Here is a 24,220-nt window from a genome sequence, read left to right as displayed (position 1 = left end):
CTATTTTTGAGGTAGGCCAAAATTTGAGAGGAGTTTAACCCTAGACCCGCCGAAAAAAATTCTATTGATTGCAATGATCGAATTAGCACTATAATCAGACATTCTAGTTGAAATGTGAATTTTTGTCGAAGGACCCGGATAATCGAATCACGGACAATCGAATCCCCGGATAATCGAGTCCAACTTGTATTTTCAATTTGATTGTTTATGCAAATGTGTTCATCAGACATTTTTACAAAGAAAAACATCTAAAACTTTAATATGTCAACACGAAGCGACAGGAAACTGGACTTCCATCAAGGATGCTTTAAGACGGCGAAGAAGCTACAACTGTGGCGAAATGTACACTGTTTGCCAGTTTCTTCTCGAGTGTTTTTTCAACTGACTCGCCAACCGCAAACGAGCTCGAAGATGCTTCTCGTGACGTTCCTGCTTGTGCTGTTGATATGGATGTGTTTACTGTCTCGGAACAAATGGTTATATCTGCAATCCGGAAATCAAGTCATCTTATGCACCCGGCCTCAGTGCTATACCTTCAACTGTATTGAAAAAATGTTCGGACTTACTTGTAACACCACTGGCATATATTTTTAACCTATCGCTTCAGCAGTAAACGTTTCCTGAGGATTGGAAACGCTCAGTAATGTTCCCGGTATTCAAGAAAGGTGACAAATGCAACATAGAGAACTACCGCGAAATCACTTCGCTAGGAGTCGAAGCTAAAGTATTTGAATCAATCATCACCGAAGCGTCGAGCGTTCTGCTTGTCGACACTACATCAGTACATGCCAGCACGGATCTTTCTAAGAAATTGCAGATGGATACTATTTACACTGATCCAAAGGTAGCTTTTGATAGAGTTAATCATGAGATACTGATAACAAAGCTTGATAAGCTAGGGTGTTCTACTAGATTCTGCCATTGGCTTCGATCCTAACTTGTACACCGTGAAGTCGTTGTTCAAATTGGCGATATTGTTTCAGAATACTTTTTCAACACTTTCGGAGTTCCTCAAGGTATTCTGGTTGCAGTTGAAAATCGAAATAGTGAACTTGCGCCTTTCGATTTTTCTCCTATTTTTAGCGTGCGGAACTAAAGCGCAACTGGTGTAGATGATGCGCAAGTTGATTCTCTAACATGTACACAAGGCTTTAGTTGCCCACTCTGCAAATAGGGGAAAAAACGAAAGGCGCAAGTCAATTTTACGATTTTCAACTGCAACCAGAATATTTAGTACGCTAACGCTAGGTCCACTACTCTTTTCACTGTTCGTTAACGATGCGGTTTTCGTTCTAAGGCGTAGAGGAAAGCTGTTTGTTTGCGACGACTTAATTTTTTTTTCTTGTTATACGGAATGAAGCCGATTGTCGTGAGCTACAGTATCTTACTGACACCTTTTATAGCTGGTGTGTAAGAAACATGATGGTCCTTAGTGTTGCAAAATGTTTTGTCATCAGCTATTATCGAACTAGAAATATGGTTACCTTCAAGTATAACATCGCAGGAACTCATCTACAACGCGTTGACCACGTGGAGGATCTGGGAGTCATTCTTGATGATGATAACGAATACTCAACACGTCTCAGCGGCCATCGACAAAGCCAACCGATTGCTGGGATTTATTTTCAAAATTTCCAACGAATTTCGGGATCCTCTGTGTTTCAAGGCTCTTTTTTGTTCATTCGTGCGCCCGCAGTTAGAATTTGCATACGTCGTTTGGTGCCCTTATCAAGCTACGTGGAGCATTAGGATCGAAGCAGTCCAGCGTAAATTCATACGATATGCGTGAATTGCCGTGGAACGATCCGTTAACCCTGCCACAGTACGAGGACCGTTGTGGTCTTTTAGGACTTAATACTTTAACATATCGGAGACATGCAGCGCAGGCTACCTTCTTGTGAAAGACTCTGCTTGCTGAATATGATGATCTGGATCTACTAGCGCAAATCAGCCTCTACGCGCCTACCCGTTTTCTTCGCCCTCGAGCCCTGCTGCATTCTGAAATGCGCAGCACTAACTACGCTACCAATAGTCCAATTTTAGCAATGAGTCGTCGCTTCAACGAGTTTGCAGAAATTTTCGACTTCGTCATGAATCACTAGTTTAATTATGTTTAGTTTACCTTTGTTTAGTTCATTTAGACAAATTGTCAGTTGGACTTTTTTATACAAATACAAATATAAATATAATTTGTGCCAATCCCAAGATACAGCGGTTTAAAGCAAAAAACTCACAATTTTTTATTGATTCTTTTGCTATATCTCAGTAACCAAGCAGCATTTAAAAATTTCGAAACCGCCACTTTGTAGAGATTTTTCAGACAACAAACGTAGCATATCTAACTCAATGTATCCCGAATTGGCGTTACTCGGAAATTCTGTCATCACTGTCGACAAGTTGGTCCCTCGTGGCAGAGATCCTAGAACACTGAACTTTGTCTCCTACAAAGTTGGTATACCCACGGGTCTCAAAGAAAAGGCTATGACGGCGTGTACATGGCCAGTTGGGATTGCTTATCGTGAGTTCGAAGAGAAGTCGGATTCCAGAAAAGTTTTTTGGAAACCGAATGCGCCCGACTCCGCAACGATTACCTGCACTGGTCTTCGCCCCCTTCCAACTAGTTACATAGTCTGTTTTACATCCTGTATTGCCTGTTCCCGAAGTTGCTGCACATTCCGATCGGTTTGTTTCCGTTTACAATCAGAACGTGAGAGGAATGAGAATGAAAACACAAGAATTTAATCTAGCACTTTCTTCTAGTGATTACGACGTCATTATCCTAACGGAAACCTGGCTGCACGAAGACATATTAAACGCTGAACTCGTGTCGAGCTACGTAATATACCGCTGCAACCGCAACTCAACAACTAGTCATCTGCGCCGAGGCGGTGTCGTCCTAACAGGGTTAAGAACAACCTCGCAGGTTCACAGCTAAGCTTGTCTGGAATCGAACGCTTGGAGCAAATCGCCGTGCGTATCGCCCTCCCGAATCAATCTGTATATATTAGCTGTGTTTATCTACTGCCAAATAGTGATCCGGATTTGTATGACGCGCGCTAATGCCGTTCAAACAATTCTAGACAATGCTGGCAGCACCAACACTGTTCTCGTCTTTGGAGACTACAATCTTCCACGCCTTCAGTGGTCACTCGATAACGATCTAAAATGTTACTTACATATTTATGCCTCTTCGGAACAAGAAATAGCTGTAACGGAGTCTATGGTTGCCGGCGGTCTGTACTAGATCTGCTCACTGACGCATGTGAACGGGAGGATCCTCGATCTTGCATTCGTAAACAACACGGATACCGCAGAGCTGCTTGAACCTCCGACTGCCATTCTCAAAATCGATCCTCACCATAAACCGTTTGTCCCGCGGCTAGATATACGTACCAACACTGGAGATGATTCATTTCACTCGATTGACGACCTCGATTTTGACTTTAACCGTTGCAACTTTGACGACATGGACCGACTTAATGTGTTGTAATGAGCTTGACAAAGCAGTCGCGCTGTTTTATGGCAAATATATGATATAGTACACCAAAAGGTTCCACTGAAGCGAGTCAATAGTAGGGTGGATTTCAAATTTCCATAAACAAAGTTACTCTTCGACGGATAGAACTGCAATACGAAACTACCCAGAATTCCGCTTTTCGTGAGTTTTTGAATCATGTGCAAAATAGCCTTCGAGATCACCCTGCAACATTTTGAAAATTCCTTAGTAGTATAAAACGATCCGGTAGTACTCTCACTGACGTTTTCCTTGGAAACGCAAGCGCGCAATCTCAGGCTGATGCTGTAAATTTGTAAAAAAATCAGCAATTTTTCGAGGAGTGTTTAGAAGCGACTATACCGTCCCTTCGGAAGAGTACCGTTGTAAGTCGAGCTGGCGTCGTGAAGGCTCTGATTGCTGTTGATTTGTCGAAAGGGCCTGACCCAGATCATCTCTCGCCCCAATTTATAAAAAGCTGCGCCCACGTACTGTCTCTTCCAGTGTGCATCATTGTGAATCTCTCTCTCTCTGTCTCTCTCTCTCTCTCTCTCTCTCTCTCTCTCTCTCTCTCTCTCTCTCTCTCTCTCTTTCTCTCTCTGAAGGCATTTTTCCTATCACCTGGAAGGAAACAGCAATCGTTCCCACTCATAAGGCTGCAAATATTCACAACGTCGAAAATTATAGAGGCATCTCATTATTAAATTGTCTCTCCAACGTTCTCGAAAAGCTGGTCTACAGTGTCACGTATGCAGCTGCATTCCACATTATCTCGTAGTATCAACACGGGTTTGTCACGAAACGATCAACAACCTCTAACCTGATAGCTTACGCTTCCAAGTTGTTTCCCGCTATCGAGAAGCGTCGTCAGGAGGACGCAATTTATATCGACTTTTCAACAGTTTTCGACAAAGTACCGCACAACATCGCAATCCTGAAATTAGAGCGTTTGGGATTTGCCATCTGGTTGACTAACTGGTTGCAGTCGTATCTTTCCGATCACTCGGCACTCGTGAGTATAAAAAACACGCAACGCAGCCATCTGGGCCCGCTTGTTTTTATTTTTTTTTATCAACGATATCTGTAGTCGAATCAAGTTTGGGAAATTGCTATACGCGGACGATCTCAAAATCGTCCGAACTATTGTTTCGGCACTTGACGCTGTAGTGCTCCAAGAAGATATCTGTACTATTCCAGAATGGTGTACGCTCAACGGAATGGAAGTCAACGTTAATAAATGCAAAGTGAGTAGTTTCGAACGCTTGCTTACTCCAGGACGTTATGAATACAGCCTTAAAGGAAGAACAATTGAAACGGTCGACTCGATCCGTGACTTGGGAGTGCTCTTCGATAGGAAGTTGAGCTTTTTCGGCCATATCGCGACAAAAAAGTACTTTACTGTGCCCTGATAAGAAGTGTTCTGGAGTATGCTGTGCAAGTGTGGGCGCCATACCATGCCGTTCAAAGTGACCGACTAGAACGTATACAAAGATGTTTTGTGCGATTCGCCCTCAGAAAATTTCCATGGAATGATCCAGTTGTATTGCCTCCTTATGCCGATATATGTATGCTACTCGGTCTGCAGACTCTGGTGACTCGCCGTATCTTCCTGCAAAAAGTTTTAGTTTTCGACTTGCTGTCAGGTAATATCGTCAGTCCTGATCTTCTCTCTTAATTTGTATGCGCCTCCTCATGTTCTTCGTAACCCCACTTTGTCGTGGATCTCTAGACACCGTACCGTACTTCATGTGGACAAATTAATCCATTGGAAAGATGTTGCCGCAGATTTAATGAAGCTTCTTCAGCGTTTAATTTTAACATTTTCAAGCATAGATATAAGTTATTGATAAGAAATACTTAGTTTTATAAGGTGTATACCGTAGATAAGAAATAAATAAATTCTCCGTTCTCATGGTTTTTGTTTTCCATTATGTTATTGAATTGCTGAATAAATTTAAAAAAAGCATTCGATACATACGCAGGAATAATTATAAAAATGTGAAATCAAAGACGGTTTTAACATTGGTTTAATATAGTTGGCGACCAACTCTGACAACAAATGCGTACATCATACTGAAACGAAGTGCCTCTGGATAATTCGAACTATGTATCTGAACAATAGCCCACGATTTGGCGAAAAAGCCCGGTACGACAAAAGATCTAGGCGTAGCGCACTAAAGTTGAATTAATTGGACTAAATTGTTCGGCATAAAGTTCGAGTTAAACTCATTTATATTACACTATATTTTATAAACCTTAGTTACAAATTTATTCCTGTTTACTTATAATAGTTTCACATTTCGCTATTTCATTCTTCTTTTCAAATTTTGAATTACCTTGCGTGTGCACACATATATTAGATCTTTGTATTAACATAACTTATTCATTTCTTGCTATCGCTGGCTTATGAGTTGTACTTTGCTGCCTTACTGTGCCTCTCAATATGCTGAAAAGTTTGCACGTTCAACAATAAAAGTTCAGTACAGCAAATGATCAGCATAGCGTACACGCATGGTGCAAATGTAATTCCTTATGCTATGGCGTTTGATATTCTGCTCGCGAAATGTTACTAGCGGGGAAATGTCTGTTTTTCTGAGCTCAAATCTGGTTTACACATCTCTTCTTGGTACAGTACATCTATGTAGAAGTAGATATTATATGGTAATATTTACAAGCAGGTGGAAAGGAGGGTCCGTTTTTCGGCGGTACCTCATCAGGCAACGGCAAATAGTGTATCCGTTATGATTTTCAGCACGTTGTATGTGATTTGCACAGACTATTCGAACAAATTCTTCACTACTAAACGGGGAAATACTTCGCACAGTACAAGATTCTATTTCGCATTTCTTCCTACCCTGTAAGCATGTTGGATTGAGAGATAGAATTGTACACACGATATAAGGCACTGTCGGGAACTGCACTCCAACGTTGTATCTGAGATGCTCCTCTATCCATGGTCCCAGGGAAACGCAATCTAACTATTTACATTGGACTAAATTGAATAATTTCTGGCGCTGCAATTTTCACTGCACGGGAAGTAAATTAAACTGCGCTAACAACGTTAAATAAACTTGATATACATTAACAGCTTTCATGCGCTTCTGTGAAAACAATAATTATTCTATTAGACAAGAAACTTAGCTCCTGTTTTCTTTGGCAAGACATTTGGATTTTGTTGTTGTATTTCGCTTAAATTATAAATCTGGAGGAAATTCGCCTTGATACAATAGTTTTTTTTCTAAATCGCTTGAAATTTTTATACAGTTTTCTTTCTCAAAAAATTTGCAAATTAACAGTTGGTATGCTCGTACTTGGATCAGCACAATTTTAAAGGAAGGAATGTTTCTTCGTCCTCATGATACTAAAATGAAACCGGGACTAGACCATCATTCAGTGTTGTTTTTTTATTATTCTTACCCACACTAAAACACAAAGTATAATTGCTCTACAGAAGTACGCGTAGTGAAGTGTTTGGAGAATTTTAAATAACGTGTAAATGTAGCGAAACAATGAACTGCCGTTACACGATATTGCACTACAATAGTTTACATTGTATCTTGTATATACTAATACTAACAAGGAAAATAACGGGGAGAACGTGTCAATGGAGCCAATATATTCTGGTTTCTGATTCTGATGCACTAATACCAAACAGTGTTTCCCATAATCCACATCCCTTTCGATCATTAGTACTGAGAGAGCTTTTAGTTTGTTCTATAACTTTTTGTTTGAAGAATCACGCCGATCGGAGTCATTTGAATAGAACTAAAAAGCTGATCAAGTTAAAAGTTGTTTGATGTCACAGTTGGGGTTATTTTCAAGAATGGTTATATAATTTGATTAAGTAAAACCACCGAGAATGTACGTCCATCTTGAGGGGTGAGTTGTGTAAAAATTCCCTCTAAATGTTGGCTGGCACTACACAGCACAGTTTGATCGACTTGAAAACTCTTCAGGTAGACAATTCATAATGGCTGACTTAATAATACCGCTGAGAGCTGACGTACAATTCAAGTATCTAATGTGTGTAAGAAGTAAAACTGCCGTTTTATAATGTTACCAGTAAGTAGCAACTTGCCACTAGCAGCCGCTATGATCGGCCAGTAATCATCACACCGGCCTTGCGTGCAAATTTGGAAACAATGGTGATTTATGCGTGCGAGATTGTATGCGATGGGATTTTTCACGTATTTTCATTTAAATGTTTACACAGGGGGATAAATCTATGAGAGACCAAAGAGTGTCTAAAGGTCACCCAACTCTTACAGGCGGGGTAAACTACTGGGATGTTTTGCGAATCTTGTAATAGTTTCGCAGTATCAACGACTGCTAAATGAATATCTTAAAAAAATAAATAAAATCATGAAGGTGTTATAAAATAGCTAAAAGTAACTTTTTAAACCATATGTAAACTACAATATTTCTTTGGGGATTTATAAAAAAATTTGAACCCAAATTCGTGAATGAAATCCTTTGAGTTCAATCCACCACAACTATGATTCAAATTCACTTTCAAGTTGGTGGCATTTTTATAAACTGACATGTTTTGCATTTTCAAGCTTACATGAACATGTTTTGAATTTTCAAGCTTACATGAACAGTAAGAAGTATGTTCAAAGTAGTTTTGCTTGAAAAACCTAGTCAAGACCTCGGTAGAGAGTTATTCACAGGGTTATTGAAACTGAAAATGAATGGAAAATGATTGACTACCTCCGTTGTTTGAATGAATGAAGCAAAACGAACAACTGCGAATTGAACATAGTAGGGCATGATTTGAGATTCGTTCCTCATTCATGTTCAAAACAACTTGGTAAAAATTTGCAGCTTTCATGCTGTGAGAACTTCATTCGCGGTTTCCGATGAAAATCGTGACTAAGCTTTTGAAATCATGAACATGGATCTCATTACTCGGTGCGAAAAATCTGATCGATAGCTCATACATATACAAAGTATCGCGATAACCTGAAGAAAAATAACGGGAATTGTGACTAAGCTCTTGAACTCATGAACATGAATCACTTTACTACACGCAAAAAGGCCAATTTTAAACTTGACGAATGAAATAAAAAAAAAAATACACATACAACCATAATATCCGAAGCGAACATTCGAATTCCATTTTTTTTTGGCGTGAACTAGTTTTGTGGATTTTTAATAACTATATGTTTTTAGGAGCTTTGTCACGATTCAGTGTTTTCTGCCAAGGTTAAATTTTTCATGGATTTTTGACAGATTCTTTTCCGTGCATTATTCCCATAACATATTATTATACAAATTAAACCGTATATGTATAAGAAACAAATAGTTTCTACGAGATCTACGACATTTGAAAACGATGTTCGATAGATAAATCATATCGAAAAAGGGCAATATCAATTGTCAGTCTCGCTTTGATTTTTATTGTGCTCCGTAAAATAACTCCTCTACGCCAATAAAACGCAAACATTGAACACTAGAATGTCCAGGAAAATAATGAATCTTCAAAAACTCAATCGGCCTACCCCTGAGTCGATTCTTAGTCCCACCGGGAGTACTTGCACCAAATTTGAAGCAAATCGGACAAGTCTAGTTACCGGACCAACGTTGCTGAAGTTTGTATGGAATATTTCGACAATTTACATGGAGAAAACTCACTAGCTCGCATTTTCGCTGCTGGGTGGCACTGTATGCATCGTAATATCACTGTAAGATATTACAGTGGTATTACTATGATTGATAGATTATCAAAATGTTCGGAAGAATTATTGCTGATCTACAACTTTGTGGAAGACATCTAATTTCTATCTCTCTCCGTTGAAAAGTTAGTGTTGGTGCCCTCTATGCGATAACATGTGGAACTAAAATTTTCTAACCAAAACATGACTCCTTCTTCTAAACATACTATTGAGCTAAACCTAACCATTTTTTTACAAAAACATGTAGTTCGTGGAAATCTAGTACTTTTATACAACCATGCACTCAGAGACTAGATTAGTCTCTGATGCACTGATAGGCCCCATGCAAAACTGACCCAGACATCATTTCACTAAATGTTTAATAACTTCTTTTAACAAAGCCGGATTGGCTTGCAGTCTTCGACAAAGTTATAGATAATTAAATTAACTTTTTTATTTTCATTTACAGTGATAATACGATGTATACAGTGCCACCTAGCGGCGAAAATGTGAGCTAGTGGGTTTTGTCCATGTAAATTGTCGAACAATCCCAAACAAACTTCAGGCACGTTGGTCCGGTAGCTAGACTCAGGGGTGGGCCGATAGGGGTTAGTTTTTTCATGTCACTTTATTGAACACATTATTCACGACATTTCTCCAGTCAGTGACCAGAAGGAGGATTTTCTGGTAGCAAACTACGGCAATTTTCATGTTAAATTCTGCACGCGTAATTTTACATGAAACATATACATTACATGCGCAATGACATAAAATTACACTTACTGCCATTCAGAACGAACGCTATATGTGGAGTAAAATGACGTGATTTACGAAATTCAACGTCGTATAAAATTAAAATCAAATTTAAAAGTAAGCGATTTTTGATGCTCGTATATGTCAGGGTCAGGAGACGTAAATTTACACGATTTTTCTAGGTGTGTATGTCAAAATTTAGAGAAGCGACCGGAAAATTTTTCAGTGGCATCCCCAACGCTGTTCGTGCTGTTAAAATGTTGTTGGCAAAAACGCTGTGCGCTTACCCAAGTCTGATACGTATCAGTTTTGTAACCAGATAGCACATTACGGAAAACAATGCTGCGAAGTCGCTAAGCAAAATCGACCTAGTAATCAACAAAGAAAAACAAAGTTTTCAACGGATGTTGATAAAATAATCAATTGGTGAATCAATATTTGATGCGCTTTGTATATCGAAACTAACTTCCTGTACCAACACCGAAATAACAACGATTTGCCCAGTGTATCCAAACCAACATCCAGCACAAAAAAATATATCCTTAGGGTGAAATATAGCATAGTACAAAAAATATAGATAAACACGGATTTACAGCAGCGACCCGTAAGATAAAAACTTCCAACTTCGAACATCACGAAAGCTGTACCGATCAGGACATGGCCGTGAATGATAACGAAAGAGAAGGCAAATGGGCTGACTCCCGAGTTGTGAGGGACAACACAGCTAATGAATTACCGCCAAGAAAAAGGTTCTCAACACGCAGCAGCAAGATACATCTACAAAACCCTCCTGGCCGTTTTAACTTTGTATTGTTCTTGTATTTTTACGTAATGTAAAATCATAAAAGCTTCACAGCTAAGTTATGCTGACGCATTGAGTCGCACAGTGATCACCTTCCATACTAAAGTCGGACAAAACCTCAAAACTGGTCAAAATTTGATGAAAACTTCACATTAGGGTAATTTTGTGGCGCTGAATTCATATTTGATGTTGAACTTTTTTTTTTAAATTTTGGCACTTATGGTGGTTCGAAAAAACAACTTTTGCGAATATAAAGTGCACTATATCTGAAAGTTCATTTTCAAAAGATTTAGTGTGGTAAATTTTTTAGCAGAATACACTTTTTTCAATTGTTGATAATGCTGAGACACATTTATAAATTATATTACGGCCCTGGGTAATCAAACACTACCAAGCGTCTTCTTCAGACATATCATGAAAAATCACTGTTTTCATGCCTCGGGGCAGAAAGGGGCAAAACAAGACATTCATTTTCGGAAAGTACACTAATTTGTAAGTGCCATTAATCACAAGCGATCTATCCGATTTGTTTCAAAAAAAAGTACAACCACTTTGAACATTATAATTTTAATTTAATGCACGATATATTATTTGTTTTTCGTATCTGAGCGAAAAGAAAGACTTGTATCGACTAAATCGAAAGACAAGTATAAGACCAGCGAATAACCTTTGAAATGAAACTAATTCGACTGTAATCAGCATCTTATCTAACAAGATATATTCATTTGAATAACATAGGTTTGAATACAGCTTCTTCCAGAATTGATCATCTCTTTCACCTTTGAAGTTCTGTAAAAAATCTATCTTTCGCACTCAAGACCTAAAATTTTGAAAAGACTCTATTCAACCTGTTTACAAACAGAGAAAAATGTTAAATCATGCAAAATCGACAATATTTTGAGGTTTTGTCCGGCTAGGCTCACAGTGTGTCAAATATATTTACAGTTATTTGTGTTGCGAAATGACTGTATTCTGGGAGGGGTAGAGCTTCTTTACAGCCAACAGCACAATGTGAGCAAGCAGGGCTTGAAAAGTTTAACTGTGGCACCGAAAGCGATGTGGACAATTCGATTGTTTGTACTGTAATGTGGACTGTTCCCCACAAGTCAGTTTGCTGGAGATAGTGGAAAGTGCACATACCAGTTTTATTTTCTATTGAATTGAAGAGAAAAATGTTTCCGCACTATGCCATTGTTTCTTATAATTTTGTTTTGAAATAGATTAGTACTAACTCTTTTCCTAGTTCCCTAATGTACTTTTATCTGATGTTCAGCAGAAACATATGATCAAATCAGTGTGCAAGATGACCACTGCTTCCTTCTCCAAACATTGCTCCTTCAAACACTATCTTCTAACAAATTGACAACATCGTTTTTCCCATACTTACCTACAGTCTTGATTTCAAGACAAACGGTTATAAAAACCAATTGTAGAGCCTCAGTTATATTACTGTAAATCATCCGATTGAGCTCACATCTTGCTTAGGGTCTTTTTTAAACCAATAAACATTTTGAATATAGTTGATCTATAAAATGCCTGATGGCCATTTTCATTGACGTCCTATAAGTACATAGATGAGTTGGTGGTTGCTTTATTTACTCAAAACCACAAGTATAGCTAGCTCTTGATTGAGAATGGTACACATTGTGCTTGTTGATAGTTTGGAACTTTGAAGTCTATTTCCATTTTGTAAGGCTCTTCTATTGTCGCAAAATGATCCCAGAGAAAATCACAGTTGTCGAGCAACAAAGCTCATGTATTTTGCCTCGAGCCACAATTATAATTTCTTTTTTCTCTCCCCCCTTGTACCCACGGTAATGCTCGATTTTCATTTACGATCGGTGTTTACTAGCTGGGAAATTCAATATTAAACAAATAAATGATGCCAACATAAAAAGAAACCAGAACGATATTTCCTCTTTACTTCCCACAAATAACAGCTGGCTGATAGCGGCGCGAGGGTAAAGTTCGGATGTTGGAGTGAATCATCGCAGATGTTATTTCGTTTCACGGTAAAGCTGCTGCAGGGTAGTCTCAAAAACAATCATTATAATGTTGCCATTTCGAAACAATTCCGCGTTACTTTTTTTTACCAAGTTTGAAAAAAATGCCTACGTTTTGGTACAAAGTTTCTGAAGTAAGATTCCAAAATTTTCCACACCAAGACCCACCCAAACTTCCATATACGTATAAACAGCACAACAAGAAACGCTTGATTGATTTGGGAAAATGAAATTGCTCTGTAGATATTCAACAAGCGTAGAATAAAATAAAGCTTCATGTGTTATCCGCTTTTTCAACAATTGCATGTTTATCCTATGGTTCCGTGTTCACCTTTTCCCAACCCAATTAAATTTTTCTGTTTCCTTTAAAACAGACAATGTAGGCTTCCGAAAGAAACGTGATTTCATTGCTATTAGGGCGGTGCTTTAAGCTCGTTTTCACACTTTGTAAAACGGAAACGCTAGACACAGGTATTAACCGTACTTGTTCATTATTTAAAAAAAAAGATTTACAGTGAAGGCTCCATTGCGCAGTTTGGAAGCAAAATGTTTTAAATTGATTCAGATGGATAATCAATAAATTATTTCCATTCCAGAAACTAATCGTTCTTTCGATGGTAAATATTTAGTTTACCGAAAATGTTTTGTTTTGAACCCGAATTCAGCGCCGTGAATATCAAACCAACATGGAGCATGTCTAGATTGAGAGCAACTGTGCTTTCATTGCCAGGCATCATGGAAAAAGTTCCGTGCACCATCTGAGTTTCCTCAACACTACAGGGTTGTACAAGTATTTATCGAAGCATAACAATATTTCAAACAATTCATAAATCTGTAGAGCAAGTTTGGGTTGTAGAATGAAAAAATAATTTTGGATTGCAGAATACATCGCTGAGTTGGGCAAAAGTAAAGCTGTGTAATGATTTTTTCTAAATTGTATTAAGGAATCTTTTGCTCTACTCTCGGATTCATTTTTGGCCTAATATCATTTCTGTTGGGAGTTTAGCATTTGTGTGCTTTCTGCTGTTTCAACGATACTTTCTACTTGTTTGACCCGTTCACTCGAATCATTTGCCTCAGCGCAAAAAAGGTGGCAGCACATAGCTATGACTAACGCCATCCTCAGACTTAACGATTCCTAGTGATTCTGATTCATCACCAGGCTGGCACGAGGTAGGTGTACCGTAGTGGGATTGTTTCAACGTGGGATCCTCTAGATGGCAGTTGTTCGTGTACTTTGGGTCGTCAATGATGTTAACGGCGTGAATGTATTTGGTGTCGTCTACGTATTTCCCATTCGTGACACTGAAAAAGAGAAAAAAAAAATCAAATGATAATCTGTGAGTGATCCGACGAAACATGCATTTGACCGTCATGTCGGTCATTTCGATTGCAGAGGTTTTATCCTAAGGGTCTATTCGTCTCATTTTCCGGGTTAGATTTTTTTTGTAAAATCTCTAAAGCTATGTGTGGGATTGGGAATCGAGTCCAGATGAGCTTCGTACAAGGCAATCGATTTATCAACTATGCTGTGGCCCCCAGGAAATACATATCAAAATATACTAGACTAGATGAAAATTTCTTCTTGCCCTTTGAATTTCGTGACTACTGTAGTGTAGGGTGATGCGTCTATATGGACACTGCTTAGAAAAGGGCCATACTGTTTTGTTAATGGCGTGGTATACTATCGATTGAATACGAATGTTAGCATAATCAGGCCAAGCTGAATTATCAGCAAAATACATTTATCGACTGTATAACCTTTAGTAAATTAAGTTCACGTTTGCAGGACCATTGTGCTGAAAATTGACCTAGCGTAAAAGAAGTTCGAGGAAATTCTGCGTTAATCGTTTAAATGGAACCATCGCCCTAAACAATGACAACACGTGTCCCGTAAACTGTGGCTATTACACTAAAGCATATAGGTAAAAGTCCGAGAGAAACAGAGATAGAGAAAACTTTCGGCATGAGTAAACTAGCATGAACAGCTATCGATAAAGTGAGTGTATCGATTATCTCTGCACGAGGATGGGAAATTGACAACAAACTTCACTGGAACAATCCGCAAACGACCAACTTTTCGCCGAACTAAAAACTTTGTGTGTTCAGTCGAAGGTTTGCTGTGTTTTACCGCTTCAAGAACCTCGAAGTGGAGGGTGGTATAGGTATTTACATCTATATGATGCTGCTTTCATTGAATTTTCCTCATTATAACGGCTTTCGTGCTGTTTTTTGGGAAAAAAAGCTTCGTTGGCAAAGATTGATTGTCTCAGCTAGGAAAAATTGGCCAAGTTTCACCGGAGTTTAGCTGAAGATGAACGGCTCATTTGGTTCGCCTAAGTCATGGCGGAAATATTTAAACTTTGCCCTTCTCTTTTTCAACGTTGTTGGAAACTTTTATGTTAACATCTATTTGTTATTATGTACTACACAGTTAGGGTTATACATAGAAAACCTATGGAAAAGTTAAAAAAGAACTGGTTGTGATTATTGGCGAAAGAAGATCACTAGATCAAAGAATGTGGTAATGACAGTATTCGGAGTCTGAGTATTTGAAAAATGGATACCCAGCCTCAACCAGGTAATAACATTGTTGACAAGTAAAACGTAATCCTGTCAACTTTTTCCACCACAAACTGGATCTTATTATGGGATCAACCATTGTTGTTGATTCTTAATGATGTTGTCGGGTGAAGAATAAAACTGTGACTTTATTAGCTGGTGCCATATTGCCCAGTAAACGAAAAGGCGGCTTGACGGGTTAAACTACATGCTGGCGATCGGTGGGCTGTTGAAGCTTTGTTCTAGGTTACCCGCCGTAGCTTGCCGTTCACTGTAAAAGTAATGTAGGTGGCTTCTGAGAGAAGAACTCATCTAGCCACGGTACGGCAAGATTTGGTCCCACCATTCCTAGGCTTTCGCTGAGCACTTTTCGAATAGCCGGAAGATTCTGCATTAGTACCGCGACAAAAAGAATGTAACTTGTCTCCAAATTCACCCTAAGGAATTTGTTTTGTACTTGGGGAGGTGGAGATAATGAAATTTGTGACGATTTGTTACATGGGGGAGGGAAAGTCTATTTTGTACTATTTTTGCGTTACATAATTTATGAATGGTCCCTTAAATAACCCGTATCAACTCCATTTATCATCAATTTACTACTTCTGGTTTAAAAACCGACTTAATACACCTAACAGTAAGATGAGACTTTCTTACACCTATTCACTGTTGTATCATCTATTCGTAGCAAAGTAGGGTGCTAGAGGTAGGATGAACACATTTTCGAGACCTGCTCGAATAAAATCCTGAATAAAATGAAAAAAATATAGCAAATCAAAAAAAGAAACAAAATGACAACATTTTTAAAGTAAAATGGTAAAAAAGTTCTAAAATTATAGGAATTAATATTTTTTTTGGATCTAACAAATTTGATAAAACGACTAAGATGATTTAAACGAATTAATTCAAAGAATAAAAGAATAAAAAATGATTTAAATTAATAAAGCGAACAAAACAAATAAAATGAACTAAGTAAATCAAATAAATTAAATAAACAAAATAAATTAAATGAATAGTATAGATAAAATAAATAAAACCTAAAATATATGGTGCGGATAAAATTATTAAGATTAATAAAATGAAAGAAAAAAACAAAATAAATTGAATTGATAAAATGAAAAAAAGAACAAAGGAACAGAATAAAACAAATTCAATGAATAAACTGGAAAATTAAGCGCCAGTTAAAAAAATAATAGAGTAATTTTTTGTCAAATTAATAATTTGGATGAGACGAATAAAATCAATGGCTGAAATTTAACCAGATGATTGAAATGAAAAAAAAAACGGAATAAAATGTATGAACTGGAAAAAAATGACTGAAAATCAAAACAGTAAATAAAATAAGTAAAATAAAAGATATGAATAAAATGCACGAAACGAATACACTGATCAGAATGAATTGAATGAAATGCATAAAATAGATAAAATAAAATAAAATGAACGAAATTAATAAAAAGAATGCTGAATGAAATAAATAATTGAATTTAATTGATCATGCTTTTAAAATTAGTCATGAATTCAAAAAGAAAACCAGAACGAATAAACTCCATAAAATGAATAAGCTGAAAAAATGACTATAGAATGAAATTAAAAAAAAGATTTATGTAAAGTAAATGAATTAAACGAATTGTACGAAAGCGAGAACCATTGTTTCAGAAAGGTTTGAAATATTTGGTAAAATTACATTATTTAAAGAATGGCTAATAAATATACAATGCAGTTTCTAGTGCTACCATTCATTTTTGTTTTCACATTGTCTTTTTCATTTTTCTTTTACTGTGAAATTGGAACATTCAATTTGTTTAGCAATTTGAAGATATCACAGATTTTCAGGCATTGCATTTATCACTCATATGATTAAAGTAGTCCGGATAATTTACCACTCCGATAATAAAAACTCACATTTTCACACGAAAAGTTATTGACACTCGCACAACTTCTCCGGATAAATACAACGCATTCTTTCTCCGGATAAATAAAACCGCTGGAGAATGAGCGAATAAGTTTATCACAGTATCCTTTTTGCGCTCGCTGCCTTGCTGCTGCTATACCAAAACATGACAAAACAAGTCTAACTTATTTCTTTATCGGCATTCTTTGAAATGAAGTGCATATTTTGGAACTTTTATTAATTTCCACGAAGATAAAATTTTATCGCGTTCTCCGGCGAAAACAAAAAAATCTTAAAAATTTGATCGGAAAAAATATTCCTAAGCTTTGTGGTGACGAAGAATTTTGCAACTTATCTTACCCCGGAAAAGTTACAGATCGGATAAGCTGCTTTTCGCGTGAGTGAGTGAGAGTTACAATGCCTTCAGATTTCTTAAAAAAATGAATAGAATTTTTAGGTCCAGATTTTAACGTGTAACTGAAAATAATAAGCTGAGATAAGGTCACTTATTTCAAGCCCCGGAAAAAGAGAGCGGCAGAGAGAGAATGCTATTCGTGAATGAGACAGGTAAATATTTCAAAGTCTCGACAAACATATGATTCGGGCGTAAAAGCCAGGCGGTCGAAATTCACTTTGAGTGGAAATTCCGGACAAACCGTTACTCGCCAACCACAGATGTTGGTAATAAACAAAAGAGAAAAGTTTTCTCTTTCATAAAGTGCTGTGAACTGTATTTGACCAGTAACGGTTTGTCTGGAATTTCCCTTCAAAGAGAATTTTGACAATTGACTTTTAAGCCGTGATCATATGTTTGTCGAGAAGTATTCATTTGCATTGAAGTAAATAGACAGGAGTGTGCAGAGTCTAGGCTATGTTGTATTATATATTGTCGATAGCACCGGGGTGAAAAAATTTCTTTTTGAAAAATCTCTAACCCTATGTGCGGGGTTGGGAATCGAACCCAGGTAGGCTGCGAAATCTTTTTACCAACTATACTATGTCCATCCCCACAATTAGTTTTTTACAAGTTTGCCGAATTGAATATTTTTTATCTGAATCATTTAAGAAAATAAATATCCTATCTCACTTTTGGGAAGGCCATTCATAGACCCGATGGGATGAACAGAAAAGGAGTGGGGGAAGAATAAATCACAATTCAGAGACATCATCTTACCAAAACCAACAGTTTTAGCACAATCAAATAGCCCCTTTTTTCAATTCGGAAGCGCTTTGTGGGTAAAATGTGATTCTGTTTAGGGTTGTGGTACCGGTAATACCGACCCATTGTTGGAACCGTAATACCGGTACTGAGCAACAGCCAGCACCGGTGTTTTCGGATCCATGCAAAATTTTGTATGAAAAATATGTGTGTCGCGTTTCAAAATATCGGTCTGCAAGGTGCGTATTAATTATATTAATAATCTTGTAGATAAATCGTTCAGCTTACGCATTTGTGGAGGAATGAGGTGGGGCCATCATCATAATAATTATGGAAGTTAAACATTACTAACTCACGTTGTTCGAAAAGGTATGTTTAAATACCAGCACTATTTGGTCGAAATAAAGTTTCAACGATCTTGTACTTTATTTCAAAGTATTAATATCTATCTCAAGAGATGTAAAAATTTGTTTTGATTTTTTTTTATTAGAAACATTCATTCACTAGGTGGCGCGTAATAAAACTATGGCCTAAGTCAGGTCTGTATTTGGATTGCTTAAATCTTTATCTATAAAAGAACGAACAGCGATTTAGTAGCAAACAATTTAAGAGTTGGTGAGCTGCTTCGAATGGAGGAATTTGTAATTTTTGTTGAACGGAAATGTTTGCAAAACTCCATAGTTTACAGGAAAGTAAGGAGACTTGGTATGCAAAAGAGAATAGCAGGCAAGCCACATAAATGTCGAAACCAATAATACAACAAAGCGATAATGCCGAGAGGAAATGCAAGCAACCTGCTCCAATTTCCTGCTATTCCCGCTTTGATTTTTTGTTGATAATAGGGTTTCATTCATTTACTATCTGTTGAAGTCGACGAAAGTTGCACTTCTTAGTAGTTATTGACTTCAAAGTGGACGAGATCTCGAAATAAAAGAAGATGCCGCATATATATATTTATTCCAACATAGATATTTATCTTCAGTTGGAATAAGACATGCCATTCCGAAGCAATTACCAAAAATAATCATTCTTTTTTGATAAGCATAAATCAATCATTTGAGAATAAAATCATCAGTTTGAGAATTCAATATCACTTTGAAGTGTTGTTTTTGAAAAAATATTCGACTACCGGTACTTTTTTGGCAGTTAGGGTGGTTTGAAAATTTAACAATTAACAAATATAAAGTTCACTATATCTGAAAATTCATTTTCAAAAAATAGGTTTAGTGATTTTTTAGCAGAATAAGGAATTTTAAGGCTGATTGATACAGTACATATATCAATCGATGCCAACATATGTTTTTGCTGAAACGAATTTTTTCTTTGATAAAATGAGCTATTTCCAATGACATGACATATGCAAAACTAATCGAAGTGTGCTCTTAAAGTTGAATTACCAAATTGAACAAATTTAAAGTGGCACTGTATATTTTTTATTGCTGTATTCAAATATTTTACCAAATGACATATTTTAGTTGGACAAAACTATTAATCACAACGTCTGTAGCATTTCGGTTTTTTTCTTTCCAATTTTTCAAAAACTAAGATCAGCTTGCTTCAGGATTCAGCATATCGTTAATGGGGAACATCATGTGGGGTTTTTACTGCCGAAACCAGCACCCTTATCAAGCAGTGATTAATCATTATTGGTTTATTGTAACCACCGGAAAAGGTCTGGGTGTGTGAATCGAACGACCCTTTTTCGGCATGATTGATTTATCACGTACAGCGCACCGCTGAAGACCTTTTTCGTGCTGGGATATGACAAATTACGTACAATTGAACTTGCCTTCTGTTGATTGTATCGAAAATGAATCCTGCCGAAAAAAGCTACAGCCGATTGTGTGAAGTGGGCCCTATCAATGTTTGCCAAAAAGAGAGCTAAGGCTCCTGGTCGTATTTTAAAACCCCAGATTTTGTGGAGGCTTCTTCGCAAAACTCACTGGGGTATGGATAAAATATGACCACTCCCTTCTGTATGCGTGTTTTAATTTCAACGTTGGCTGGACAAAACGTGTAAGGGACAAAAAGCGAAAAATTCGCACAGAAAATCTCATACAGCAGAGAAAATCGATGTGTTGGATGGTGCACCATATTGTCCAGCGTTCTCTAAAGGAAATTGCTTCAAACGGATGCAGTACAGTTTGGTCGCTGGACTTTTACACAAATAGAGCCTAGCATCGCTAGCGCGTATGTTGGGGGCAAAAACTCGCTCGGCATTGGCAGAGGCATGTTTGAGTTAGAGGCCCTCTCGGCCATACGGTAAGTGAAAATGAAAAAGCTTCAATTGTTTCAAATTTATTATCTCCAAGCCATTCCGGGACAGGTTCAGATTTAATGCGATTCGTTTTAATATGACCGACTTCCAGCTAGCGCTGGTTTCCGGTGGATCAGAGACGGATAACAGTAGCCGTGAATTGAAATACTGAGCGAACATTATCGTCTCTCATGGCAAATGAAGTCAAGTAGCATTAGACGAGCTTTAAAGAAGCTTTCTGACATATGCATTTGAAACTTTTAAATTGAGAGTATTGTCGCAAAAATAATCGTTAAATTGTTTTAATACCTGAGATTAAAAGTACACGTGCGGGTATTATTTTAAACTCAGAACGATGATATTCCGGAATTTGAAAGACGAGAATAACTTACCCATCCGAAACAGTGCAGTGCGTATCGAATTTATCGTCCAATGACGCATAGTGTTCCGTTTTGTGATGTGATTCCTCCGGTTCAACTCCCGGTCTAGACGGGCTGCCGTAATCGAAATGTTGCCTCACGGGAAATAATTGACTTTCGTGCACGTAAGTACCATACTGGGTGGTGAAGGATCCATAAGGACTAGCAGCAGGAGACAGTAGATTGAAATGGGGACTCAACTCGTACGGGGTTTGGTAAGTGGGCCAGCTTTCTACACTGCCTGGTGGAGTTACGGTCGTAGTCTGCGGGTACTGCGTGAACGTTGTGCCAATCGGGCCATTCATTGGCGTTGATGGACTATTATTGCCCATATAAGCTGACTTTCTAGGAGGCTCGCGTTTCCTCCATTTAGCGCGACGATTCTGTGCAGGATGAATTGGAAGGTTAATTGAAATGTTTGCAGTATGTATTCGCAGATCATACCTGAAACCATACTTGTACACGAGATTCACTTAAGTTGAGTTTGAGAGCCAGCTCTTCACGAGCGAACACATCGGGATAGGGTGCTCGCTCGAAGGCCCTTTCCAGCTCCTCCAACTGATATGCTGTGAAGGTGGTCCTGAAAGTGAATGATAAAAAATTAATTGAGATGCTGCTTCGTTGTCAAATCACTAGATAGCGTGCTATATCTAGAACACTAGAAGACGAAAAAAAATTGTTGGTGTACAGACAGGGAATTCATGTACATGCCTGGCCGAACGGGATTTTCCCAAATCGGAAATCCAAACAATGCCGACTATGTATCTTGTATTCAGAATTGTCCTTTGATTGCCACTTCTATCGAAGACAGCTGTATCGGGACAGTCCAAACGCACAGTGGAGTGATTTTCAATTCTATTCTAATCGCATTTTCAGGGAGATGGACAAACATCCATGAGGGCAAGTTGTTCGCTCTGTTCCTAGATATTCATGGAAAGTATGTTATGGAAGCTTTACTTGCACTGAGATCCGTATCCATCGCTAGGTAGGAATGTTGTTCTATTTATTTTATCAGTGTCCTTTATGTACTGTTTCTTATAGCAACGGTCGCTAGAGATATGTTTATCGTACTCCGATACAAATGAATACAAATGACTTGCTCTTGATATTGTCAAGCTTTTCCACTGGAGAAAGATGCACGCTGCTAGTTCCTTCTCAATGGAAGATTTGCTATTTGTTACAGGATTCGTACACATGTTTGCTTGTCTGGTACCATCTACAGCTTCGTTTAGTTTCTGGGGCAGTATGAAATTTTGATTGCCCAACAAGTTTCGTTCCTTTCTATCGTACTGCTTCTCAAATGAGACCAGGGCTGCTCAAAATATCCGAATGCTATTTCAAGAAGATCTACATATAGACGAATTGTGTGGCCAGCATGAACGGACAATTTTTTTCCGTTATCTCTCTCTAGAAACGAATTAAAAATCTTAATTCGCTCGATCATATTGATCTTTGCTAACGACTTTTGTATGATATTTGTTTTGATTTTGGCGTTGGACTATCATTACCTGTTTTATCAAGACAGTGGTAACGGCTTTGCATTGTTCTTTAAACCAACTCATCCAACAGAGAAAATAATTTCGACAACTTTCCTTACTCGGAACGAGAGTTTGTGTATCTCTATTTGTCGAACGGACCAAATTACGTAATCTAAACCAATGCCCTGTGGTGGTAAGAGCAGAATAACATGTGATTTTGTTTTGAAGTTTAGTTTTATTCCACAGATAAGCACATGTTTTCTGAAGCTGCTGTTAATGTGTATACGCCACAGAACATAAGAGTGGAACAAATGCTGATCGTGTCATTGCATCCAGAACCATAATTTGTAGTTGCATCACTGCAAAGCTTCCCTCAGAAGAGTTACGAAAGTTTCTTGGGTATATTATTTCATTCTGTTTTATTTATAACTAATAAATAGCTAACTCCCCTAAATTTATTTATAACTAATGCATAACTAACTCGCCCAAATTAATGTTTATTCTAATAAAATAACCAACTAATAAATAACTAACTCCCCTAAATTAATTTTTAATCTAATGAAATAAATAAATGTTTTACGAATGTTTTGTGCGATGGCTAGTGTGATTAGGTGATTTAATATAGAGTCATAATTTCTCAAACGTCAGTCAAATTAGGTGAAACTACATTTTTGAAGAAGAAACCGGCAGTATTTGGCATTGCAAAATCAAATTCAGATGGGTTTTGATAAAAAAAGTTTTAGCGTGTTTATTTAAAAGAATACTTTGGGCGGCCATATTGACCGATTTTAACGAACTAATCATCAATGAAATTGCGCTAAGACACAGATTATTTGTGATTTTCAGCTCCGAAAAGTTACTGATTTGAATATTTTTAAACAATTTTTTATAACAAAATAAAATGAAAAGGTGTTCTAAACTTCATTGTAGTCAGAAAAACACATACTACTTTTAGTACCCAACAACATGCCGGGGGGAAAAATGGCCCACCATTTGTATCTAAGTTATTCTACGCCGAAGGTTGGCGCGCGGATTTCGAACAGCGGGATGAAGGCATAAACAGCTTGCGATCTCGCGACCCCGCGTGGACCAACATGTCTGTTGCAGATTTTGTCGCATTATCAAACGATAATGAATGGAAGCGCGGCAAGCAAGTGTGGTAGACATTTATTCAGTCTATAACTTTCAAAGCGATGATATTAACAAAGCGATGATATTAACATTTTTATACATCATTCGATTGCAATTAATGCAGGCTACAATTTATGGAACAAAGTTCATTGGAAATATGTACGTTGAATTCAAAGATATTGCCTGAATAAGTAAAAATTCTTAATTTCTTCGTATTGCTATGATTTTAATAACTATTTTTATTGACCCGTACCCCTAGGGAGCCGTGAAGTTGCTGCTGAGGGTCCGCGAAGAAAAATATATTTTCCGAGTGCAGATTGAAATTTCAAGTCATGTTTCCTAACAAACTGAAAATAACATTCAAAGCATACAAAATTGATGTTTATCCGTAGGGGTCCACAGCAACCCAAGGTGATTTCTATGGGATCCATGGTACGAAAAAAGGTCGAAAACCGCTGTTTAGAGTATATATACCATACTCACTGGCCGCGCTATCATTCATTAATTTTTTTCGTTGATGGTTAGTTCGTTAAAATCGGTCAATTAGGTCGCACTTAGTAATTTTTTTGGGGCCGTACACTAATGACGTAAGGCTTTTTTAGAGCTTTTCAACCTTCCCCT

At 37.6% G+C, this 24,220-nt stretch overlaps 1 protein-coding gene across 2 annotated transcripts in view; it reads right to left on the bottom strand.

Moving 5' to 3' along the window:
- Positions 1–5,722: 5,722 nt before the first annotated feature.
- Positions 5,723–24,220, bottom strand: part of LOC131683511 (homeobox protein ceh-43) — a 36,652-nt gene continuing 18,154 nt past the window's right edge. For both annotated transcript variants that reach the window (XM_058965546.1, XM_058965547.1), the window contains 3 exons: positions 21,435–21,570; positions 20,964–21,373; positions 5,723–14,010 (listed from right to left, as the gene is read on the bottom strand). In XM_058965546.1, coding sequence (XP_058821529.1) covers positions 13,782–14,010; positions 20,964–21,373; positions 21,435–21,570 — 775 coding nt within the window. In that variant the 3' untranslated portion in view covers positions 5,723–13,781. The remainder of the gene's footprint in view (positions 14,011–20,963; positions 21,374–21,434; positions 21,571–24,220) is intronic.

Source organism: Topomyia yanbarensis, chromosome 2 (genome assembly GCF_030247195.1).
Source record: "Topomyia yanbarensis strain Yona2022 chromosome 2, ASM3024719v1, whole genome shotgun sequence".
Lineage (NCBI taxonomy): Eukaryota > Metazoa > Arthropoda > Insecta > Diptera > Culicidae > Topomyia > Topomyia yanbarensis.
The sequence above is the reverse complement of the archived record's forward strand: the minus strand, read 5'-3'. Positions and strand labels throughout refer to the sequence as shown.